At 31.3% G+C, this 11,519-nt stretch overlaps 1 protein-coding gene across 1 annotated transcript; it reads left to right on the forward strand.

Moving 5' to 3' along the window:
• The first annotated feature begins 295 nt into the window (after positions 1-295).
• Positions 296-1,784, forward strand: LOC112800457 (uncharacterized). Its single transcript, XM_025842739.3, has 2 exons — positions 296-741; positions 859-1,784. Exons 1-2 carry the CDS (start codon positions 606-608, stop codon positions 1,533-1,535), a joined length of 813 nt encoding a protein of 270 aa, XP_025698524.1. The 5' UTR covers positions 296-605; the 3' UTR covers positions 1,536-1,784.
• The last annotated feature ends 9,735 nt before the right edge of the window (positions 1,785-11,519 follow it).

The following is an 11,519-nucleotide window of genomic DNA, read 5'->3' on the forward strand; positions in this document are numbered from 1 at the left end:
TCATTCTTGGTCTAGGCATTATGTAATCAAAGAACCATTCAACCCCAAAAAAGGAGAAAAAAAAAGTGGTTTTGATCACCATCGCTTTATTAACCTTCCAATCCAGATTCCTTGGTAATGGTCCCACTATAACTTCACATGCATACATGCACACATGATGTATGTTTATTATATCATGATGATGATCCACCATCCATCCACAGCAATAATAATTCAATTATTCCCCGGCATTATATTTTTTCAGAAATAATATAAGAGAGAGGGGATAGATGGATAGGGTGTATGTATATAATATATTGATAAATAAATGAATGATGAATTATTATAGATATATAGTAGACTTAAAGAAGGACAAGGAGAAAAACATTGATCTACTTCGTCACTGGTATTCCAATTAATCCATATAATAATAAATAAAGCTTGTGTTATTTTTCTTACCCAAATACTACACCTTTTAGAAATCCCCAAAAGTCTAAGCCTCAATCTCCTTTTGAATCTCCAGGCTATTTCTTTCTTTACTCGTTCCTCTCCCTCTCACTCTTGTTGCTTTCTATATATATAAAGAGCATCCATCATTACCAACATATCAGTTAAGAGAGAGAGAGATGGGAAGAGCACCTTGCTGTGACAAAGCGAACGTGAAGAAAGGGCCATGGTCGCCTGAAGAAGACGCGAAACTCAAGTCTTACATCGAGCAGCACGGCACAGGAGGCAATTGGATCGCCCTCCCTCAGAAGATAGGTATATATATATACATGGATCTTAATATTAAACCACTCTTTCAGCTTAGTACATGACAATAATAAATACTTTCTGGTTATTAATTAATTAATTAATTAACGAATGAATTAATTGCAGGACTTAAGAGATGCGGGAAAAGCTGTCGTCTAAGATGGCTGAATTATCTTCGGCCAAACATTAAACACGGTAGTTTCTCAGAAGAAGAAGACAACATCATCTGCACCCTGTATGTTAGTATTGGAAGCAGGTGGTCTATTATAGCAGCACAGTTACCAGGGCGCACAGACAATGACATCAAGAACTACTGGAACACCAGGCTCAAGAAGAAGCTCCTTGCAAAGCAAAGGAAACTAGACCAACCTCCTCCTATTCCTTATTGCAATTCCTCTTCTAATTCTTCTTCTTCTTCTTCAGTTCCACAACTAGTAGTACCACCTGCACCGCCTTCCATCCACGACTACGATCTCACCTCCCTCATATCCTCCTTCCCACAGCAACACCACCTTTATCCACCGCCAAATATGTATCACCATCAGCAAGGCTTTGAAAGCTTATTGATAGATGATGATTTGAGCCATCTCATGGCGTGTGTAGTGAGTAATAATCAACAAATGGAAGTGCAGCAGGGTTTTTATGGCAGCACGACTTCAACAGAGAGCACTACTACTACTAGTTGGGGACCTGATATGACCTCTCTCGTTAACTACTCATCACCACCACCACCACCACCACCTTTGCTTTATCAAGATGACGCTTCACCTGCTTCTAGGTACTTTGGAATGCAAATGCTATAACATACATATACATACATAACGCTTTTGTTTCTTTAGGGGGTGCTGTAAATCAATTTCATTTAATATGTACCGCTACAATTGCATAAATAATTAAGATTTAAGAAAAGAAATGTATCCGACAAAACCCTAAATCAGTTTATCACTTTCATGGACGACAGCTTTTGTGGCTCTTACTGTTTTTGGCTACATATATATGTATAGCCTTATATATATGGATGTTTACGGAATAAAGAATCTTAGTTATAGTTATATATATACCACTACTGGAGTTCATATAATTATTTCTGCTTGAAAAAAAGAAAATGAGTTTCTCCCATCCGTCGCTGAAATACATGATGATGATGATGATGATTGAATTGTAGCTTTCAGAAAGTTCTTCTGAAACGGGAAGCAAAAGGCTGTGGGAAAATTTGAAAGGTGCTTAGCGGTTTTGGCAGTGACTTGGTAAGCTTTTAGCAAAGAAAGAATAAAAAAGTGGCAGCATTCTTTTATAGTTTTCTTAATGTCTTATATATTTAGTAGCCATACATCTCATGTGACTCCAATTCAAGTAGATCGAATACGAGACACCTTTAAGTCTCTCATTATATTCTTGCCTCATATACAATCCATATCTCATGAAAACAACACTACCCTTCTTATTAATTATTGGAAAAGTCTAGCGTCTAGCAATTTTATTAAATTTTGACAAGTATGTAATTAGTAAAAGAAAAATGAATAATTCTACATCATTGGATAAAATCTTAAACCATTAAAAACATCATCGATCGATAGTTATTTAATGATTACAAATCACAAAAATTACTGACTCTAACACTCTTCTTAATTATTAGCTTGCTTGCTTTCCAACTTCAATCGTAGTTAATAACATTATTTTAAAACATATAACCATTTATTTGCTTATATTTTTGAAAAAAATAATTTTATAATATAATATTTAAATTTTTATGACCTGAAAAGTTTACAATTTGATATCTAATGATATTTTCAAATAAAAAATAACATAATATAAATAAAAAAATTTTATACAAAAATCTACATAAACAAATAAGATCTTATATTAAAAAATTGTACTAATAATAAAGATATAACTAATTAAATTAAAAAAGTAAGTATAAGCAAAAATAGAGTTTTAGTTGATAAAATTAATTTATTTGTATAATATTAAAAATAGTTTCCATCGTTCATTAATAATAGTTCACATCCGTTATTTGGCACATGTTTTCACTCCAAAACTACCATATGAACGTGATAAGCGAATATTTGAGCACATATCTGTATTCATAAAAATTAATTTGAGTTGATGTAATAATTAATTCACTAATCTTTAATCTATTGAGTTAGAGAATACTGTGAAAAACAATATATATATATAAACTATATGGCTGGCTGTATTGGGTTACTATATGAAGTTATTTCGATCAATACATAAACAAACTAGCTACAAATTACTTATATATATATATATATATTAAGCCTCATCATACCTTAAAAAAGAACAAGTATGAAACACGTTAATATAATTTTCGTAGCGACAATGATTGTCTCGAGCCTATCTTTCATAGATAATAACTATGTTTATATATGTATATTCAGTTGTTTTAACAGTGTATTAAACAGCAAAATTTATTTATTTATTTCTACCAATTATTTTAAAGTTTACTCAACTCTATCATTGTCTTAAAGTTTCAATTTATATGAGACCAAGCGCTTACTGCAACAAATTCTACCTATAGGTCAAACGAGGCCAACTTAATATTTTGAATTATTGTTTTCACAGCTCACAAGGAGTTGTTGCAACTTGAATCAAATTACCAATATTTAATCTTGACTTTATAATTTCTTATTTTTTGGTACGCAAACCTTCTCTAGGCTTTTCTATCGTTTAATTATTGATTTTACTTTTCTCGCATAATCTTTCTGAAGTGATTTGATATTGATAGTTGATTTGTCAACTTTAAAAACCTACCTAGCTGCTGATCCCACTTTCAAACCGCCATTGTTAAAGGATTTTTTTTCTTGAAATAGTAATGATCAGTAATTGTTCATAGTTAATCATCTTATGCACCGACATGCATGTAAGCAAATTAATTAGCAACACTATAAATTATAAACAGTCGAAACTGATAATTATACAAAATATTTTTAAGAGTAAAGTATTGTTTTTGTCCCAATATTTGGGACAAGTTCTATTTGTGTCTCTAACGTTTAAATCGTCTTATTTGTATCCCTAACGTTTATAAAAGTGATTTAATGTTATCCTATTATCAATTATACTAATAAATCAGATTATATTTTTCAATTATTCTCATTTGGATGTATTCATCTTCAATTAGGTCTCATTTGAATGTGTTTGATTTTAATATTATACCCACTCTTGTGTTTAGATTCGATTATGTTCCTAGAAAAGTGAATTATGTAAATATTAGGGGTGTCCGCGGATCGGATCGGATCGGATATGGCCAAAAATTCGATCCGATCCGCATTAAAATCATCGGATCGGATCGGATCTCATATCCGCAGCTTTTAAGGTTGGATCCGATCCGATCCGATCTACACATTTGCGGATCGGATCGGATATCGGATATCGGATATATCCGCAAAACATAAAAATATTTTAAAAACATATTTTTATTAAAAAATATCAATAAAATTCATTTTTCTATTCTTTAAAATATGTTTACTCTTAAAATAATATTTAACATACTTTTTTTAAATAATAAATTAAAATAATATAACATATATGATAATTATTAATTGAAATAAAACATAAAAAGAATATTTACTTATTTATTTCTTTAATTTTGCGGATACGCGGATATGCGGATACCAACACAAAATCCACAATCCAATCCGATTAGTGTGCGGATCCGATCCGATCCGATCCGATCCGATCCGAAAGCCTTGCGAATCGGATCCATCATATCCGCAATTTTCGGATTGGATTCGGATAAACACCGCGGATATGCGGATCGAATCCGATCCATGGACACCCCTAGTAAATATTGTAGGAATTAGTTTCAACTTTTGATAAACTATTTTTTGGAGTGGATCATCGATTCTATCCCAAATATTTGTATTCTAACTTCAAGAAGAGATTTTTAAAACTCAAACTAAAGCGTTTATGATGTGTAATTGACGGTAGGATAACATTAAATCACTTTTACAGACGTTATGGACACAAATAAGATGATTTAAACATTAAGAACACAAATAGAATTTATCCCAAACGTCAGAAACAAAAACGATACTTTTCTCTATTTTTAAAAAGTTAAAAGAATGACCAATGTAGTATTTATTTATGCTCTGAATGATACACTCATAAACTTTTCTTCAATTTTTTTTAATAATTATTACTTCATATAGTTGTCAAAAATAATTGTATCCAATTACATAATATAAACATATAATCAAATACGTGTTTGGTTTCAATCATACTAACATATCACCAACAACTAAAATATCGTGGACTAAGGCCTAATTTTCTCACTTAATTAATAGTTTTCAGTTATATGAGAAGATTGAACTCCGCGACATTAGAAATCAGAAAATAATATAGACTATGTTATTTTTATGGTGAGTTGTATCTTATCTTTCTTAAAATAATATGTAATTTAACATTTATAATATGTCAAAATTTAATTAGCTGATATCTTAATTTAATTATTAAATATACTCATAACTTTAATTTAGTTATTTTAATTTGATTAACGTTAATATTTTAATCATAATAAAATTATTTTGTAATTAGTTATTATTTAAAATAAGAGAATATATATAATTTCTTAAAATATTAATAACCAAATTTTTTTTCTTAAGTTATTTTTTCGGAAAAAAAATTATATTCCTTCACCGATGCCGTTGTAATAAGCAATGCTGACATCGTCGTTATCTTTATAAATTATATTCCTTATTTTGTAAATTAAACCGCTGATACGACAGAGAATAAGAGTTAACAAATGTATTTTTAATTAACTATAATTCTTGTACAAATATATGGATGAAAATTAGCATACGACATGAAAATTATTACAGAATGTTTAAGTTGCTATCAACAAGTGAAAGGTTTTACCATCAATCTAACCAAATCAATAAAAAGTTCTTTATGATGATTTTTTTTTCAAAAAGAATGATTCGAAAAAAAATAGTTTTGGTTATTAATATTTTAAAAAATTATATAATTATTTATTTTAAATTATAATTTAATTATAAAATAATTTATTATAGTTAAGATATTAATTATAATTAAATTAAAATCATTCAAGTTATTAATATACTTAATAATATAATCAGATTAAGATTTTATTTTAGTATGTCATAAAAGAATAAAATATATCTTATTTTAAAGAGAACCGCATTTATCTATTTTTATACTGATTTAGCCTAAATTTTCTCAATTATTATTTGCGCATACATATATAATAAAGAAATCACATGTTTTGTTTTTTTTTATATAAGATATGTCTGAGATTATTAATTAAGTGCAACTAAATTCGTGGGTAGATTATCTAAAAGTTCCAGTTGAAGCAGAATATTATTAGTAATCTTTAATTTATGTTATCTCATCGCTAACGTCTCGTGGAATATATATACATATATACTTCTGTTGCGTATCTGTCGTAGTCCATAAAAAAATTAAATTAAATACCTCTTTTAATTAACATTCCTAACAAACAGCAAGAAGACAAATGCATTAAGAAATTAGAATAGCTATCATGCATTCCGCTGAAGAATAAAAACTATATAACTATATATAGTGTATTGCTTGGTTTCCAAGTTCCAACCACTGAAAATTATTGTTTTATGGGCGTCTATATAGCCCACACTAAAGGTAGCATTTTAGTTAGGGACTGAGATTAAAATTAGAACACTGAAATTTAGTATTATATTTGGCGGTAAGAGATTTTTCGTTTTTAAAATTTTAGTCTGTTCAATACTTTAAAAAAGTGAGAATATAAAGATTTAAAATTTTGAAAATAAAAACTGAAATTTTAATAATATTTTTTTATTATTTTTATTACGATGGGTAATCGGAGATTAATGGAATGAGCTTGCGAGGTTGACCCAAACGTTAGAAGGAGGCGGTCTCCGACTTGGCTTGCGTTTGGGAGCTGCTGTCCGACTTGTATGTATGATGAGATGGGGTGGTACTTGCAAAGACACTCTGATGCCTAAGTTAGCAAAGGGTTTAGCAGGTTTAGAGAGTATTGAAATTTAGGGATACCTGGTGTCAATGTATTTATAGTAGTGAACCAATAACTACCGTTGGAGTAGTTTCACCTTTTAAGGTGGATAACTGTCTCTTTATTTTAGAAAAGTTGAGATATGATTTCTGGAAATGGGTTGAGAAATTTTAGGGGCAGTTACTTATTTGAACAAGGGTTATCTGCCAGCTAACCTTCGATCCCGACTTTCTTAAAGCGAGATTTGTATCGAATTCGACCTCTTCTGAGGAGGTCGGTGAGTAGTGAAGGCCAATCTTTAGATTGGATCTTTTTGACTCATTTGGACCTGGGCCTTAATGTTGGGTCGGGGTATGAACACTTTTTATTTAATTTTTTAAATTCTAATTCTATCTTTCAATCTCTATATTTATTTTAAATTAAACATAATACTGATAACACCAAACACAATATAAAAATTTAATTCAGGCTTAGTCTCTCAATTTCTGTCTTTCAATCTCAATCTCTTAATTTTAGTCTCTCAATTTTAGTCTCTCTTTCAAATACAACTTAAAAGTCAAGGTATAATGCGTGCAGCTATATATATATAATTAAAATTGACAAATGAAGATTACTCAATTAGTAAGCAAAATCCCGTAACAAAAATGGTTTGGAATTTAATTTATTTAATAAAAATGTTTGACAATATGTATTTAAATTTTCTTTGCTTGCAGTGCTATTTGTGACATATATATCATATGGCATAATGAGAATGAGAAAATTACTGCAAAATACTTTAGGCTGCCACCTCATAGTTTTTCTACCTATAATTCACACACGGTATAGCGGGTAGACAGTGCCCAAAAAAAAGTGTGAAGTGTGAACAATAATGTCCTTCTCACCATTCCACCACCAATTTACTCATTAGTCATTACAATCGTCTTATTCTTTTGCAAATACATAAGAGAAAATTAAAGGTTTCAATAAAGTGGGTTGGAGAATAATCCCTTGACGAAGCAACCATTTCAGAAACAGATTAGAAGCATAACAACAAAGTTTGTGTTTATTTTCTTCATGCGTGTGTGAAATTAAGATTAAGATATATTATAAATGTAGATAGCATATTCTTTCAATGCCATGACGATAATAAGGGGATTAAAATAAAACACAAAAAGTAGCCTTGATTGAAGCCTGTGACGACCTTTCTTGCAGTCATTTCACCTTTATATGCCCATTTCTTGCATTTCTAAAACAAATTTTAATATTAAGGTAAGCGTCAGCGACTTTGTTTATCTCATGAAACTGACACTCACTACCACAAGAATATATAGTATATCACTATAAATGTGCACTTCATTAGTTTAATATTCATTTCATCATTAAAGTTAGCAATTTTGTATTTATTATACTTAAAAAAAGTATTAGTATGCACCCGGATGTGCGTGTTTGATTATACAAATTGTTTCTACCAAGAACAAAGATTGAAATTTTCTTCTTGTCGATTTTGACCGTGGCAGCCTGGAGAACAATTATTAACTATAAAGAGATCGCGGTAGTGAATAGAATAATCTTTCCTATTTGGAAGAAAACTCCTCAAGAGAAAACGTTGAACATATAATATCCCCAAAGATTTTGCCAAAATAATAAAAATGGGTATGGGCCATGTATACCTTATTAATTCATATTCATCAATTTTAAGTTATAATTAAGTTAAAAACTGTCATTTAAATCACCATGTTATACAAATTATTAGTAGAAGATAATTCTAACATATTTAAATAAAGTTGCTTGTACTTATTTAAAGGACTAAAACCAATTTCAAACACAAGAAGGCAAAAAACCTGACAAACGAGCAAAGGAGCTCGAGGACAATTTTGAAATTTATTTTCACATACACAAGCTCAACTGCTCAAGCTTGCTGGACACATTACAATGGACTTCAAGTTTTATTTCTTGAGTATATACCTATTTTGGTTTTCAAAGAATTTTAAACCAGACATTTTAGTCCCCAACTAAAATTAATTACTCGATTGGTCTCTAACCATAAATTTCGTCAGTTCTTTAGGTCTTTTATTCCGTCAACTCTAACGAAGGACAATATAGTCCCTAAAAAATCTAATAGGGAACAAAATGGTCTCTGATTTCCTCTGTTCGGAAACGACACTGTTCTCCCTCAATTTCCATCATATCTCGTATAACACTAACAATCTAACACTGTAACTTCAAGCTACACAATGCACACTTTACAACTTTAATGTTCACAAAGAAAAAATTCTCAACTTGTTCTCAATAAATTCATACTCAGGAAAATAATGACTATGTCTCGCAACTACTTGTCGTCTTCGATGGATTACATGGATCTAGACAACAAGTCTAATTTGTTAAGACTCGTCATTATCGTTGCTATCTCCCTCCTTCTCTACCATATCGTCTCCATGACCACGTTGTCTACCATTTTGATCGCTTCCTTCAACTTCTTCTTCGAACCAATGTTCAGTAATCGCTTCAGTTTTCATATGAGCGGCAACGACAACATTGTTCATTGTACTAATAGCTTGGATACGAGGTTGAAACTGTCTGCCAACATGGACTCTGAGAATATGATGTCAAAGGAGAATCTTCTCATGATGTCCTAATGTCCAATAATCTATATTGCTTGCCAAAGAGTGAGGAAAGGCGTGTCCTTGGAGCAGTTGTGGAACTTGGTCTTAGGGATGTCGTGGACGTTGTCGGGGTTAGATGTGTTGTTATCGAGAACGTGGAAGTGGATGCTTATGGTGGGTGAAGTGCAGATGAGGTGGATGTACCAGTATCAGAGATTTAGGAAGTTTGTGGTCCATGACATGTTGAGGTAGATGCGACACGTGTGACAATTACACTATGACTTAATCTTGGAGTTAAATATGAGGAAGGAAAAGATGAAAAAAAGACGGTGAAGGTGAAGAAGGAGAGTATGAATATTATTGTTATGCGAGATATGATAAAAATTGGAGAAGAACAATGTCATTTTCGAATAAAAGGGTCAGAGATCATTTTGTCCCTTGTTAGAGTTGTCATGGATCATTTTGTCCCCTGTTAGAGTTGACAGGGACCATTTTATCTTCCGTTAGAATTGACGGAGCCAAGGATCTAAATGACTGACGGAATTAATTGTTAGGGACCATTCAAGTAATTAATTTTAGTTGGGAACTAAAGTGTCTAATCCGAAATTTTTTGAGGACCAAAATGGGTATATACTCTTTTTTCTTTATTGTTCACATTGGATTTATTATAATTTGCCGTTTTTGATCTTTTATATTTTTCACATCAAAAACTCAAAATTGCTTATACTTTTTTTTTCACCTCCGGTTCTTCTAATTTTTCTTATATTTTTTAACAACTAATTTCCAATAACATTTAGCCCCTAACCATGTAGCTCTTATCAAATTGCATAGCAAAAAAGCGTATTCCATTAATTCCACTTTTTAGAATAAACTTAACAAATTAGGCTTTGTATTATCTTCCTCTTATACAAGTTGTGACCTATTGACAATATATTCTGGGTTGCTCTTCATAGCAGCATTCTAACTTTTGGTGGGACATCCATTTTTCATATTTTTTTATAAGTCTCTTATATCTTCATTTATTGACAGATTTTCTTGGTCAAATTCTTGACTTTCCGTTTTAGCCACATGCTATCCTATTCTGATGGTGTAACTCTCATTTTTTTTCCATGGCTACTACAAGCAATCTTCTTAGTTTACGACACCAATAAAGGTTTTTAAAATTGCTCTGCTGATGTCGTGGGAAAATATTCCTATAATTTTCCTTTCGTTCTATCCTCTCCCTCCATAATCAGCTCGTTAACTTTGGTCTTGTCACAACTTTCTGCATTCAAAGCCTTATTCTTTTTAATAATCCAATTATCTTTCCAAATGCACACTTTTGATCTATCTCCTATGCTCCACTTGCCTCTTGCTCTGTAAAGAGCTTTCTCCCATGCAAAATACTTCTCAAAATCCATGATGTTTTTTTTTAATTTTTTGCTATCTAGAAATTACTTTCTGGAAAGTATAATCATCTTAGAATTTAGACTCAAATCAAATTTGAGTTTTGATGGCTCTTCAAGTCTGTTTTGCAAGATAGGAATGTTTTGTGATTTCAAATCCTTGAATCCTAAACCCCCATCCAACTTACTCTTCATAATGGATTCCCAATTTTTCAATGGATATCTCACTCCCTTCCTTATGTTGCCCACCAGAATCGCGTGCCACCTTAACGCATATTCTTCTACAAAACTATTTTAAAAATTTTATGACGTTCATAGCGTATAATGGTACCACATGAATTACTGCTTTGATTAGAGTTTTTTGTCCGCTTGATTTAATAATTTCTCCTTTCATCCTTCTAATTTATTCATTATTCTCTCTTCAATCCATGCTAAAACTTTGCTTTGAGATCTTTTTCAAGTAGCTGGAAGACCAAGGTACTTTTCAGGTGTCTCCCATGAAGCCATGCCTAGTATCTCCTCAATATCAACCCTTTTTTCTGAATTGACACATGATTCCCAAAAGTGACACCCGACTTATTCAGATTTATCCTTTGTCCAGACGTCTATGTGTATTCATTTAGCACTGAAATAATTTGATAAGCTTCTTCTTTATCTTCTGCAAAAATAATGTAGTCATTTGCAAACAAAAGATGAGTAATTGTAGGGGCGGTAGGAGTAATCTTTAATCCAGAGATGTTACCTTCATTATGTGCTTCCTGCATCAAAATAGTAAAAATTTTGGTTGCCAAAATGAAGAGGTAGGGAGATAAAGGGTCACTCTGTCTTAGGCCT

This window comes from Arachis hypogaea, chromosome 5, assembly GCF_003086295.3.
Source record: "Arachis hypogaea cultivar Tifrunner chromosome 5, arahy.Tifrunner.gnm2.J5K5, whole genome shotgun sequence".
Lineage (NCBI taxonomy): Eukaryota > Viridiplantae > Streptophyta > Magnoliopsida > Fabales > Fabaceae > Arachis > Arachis hypogaea.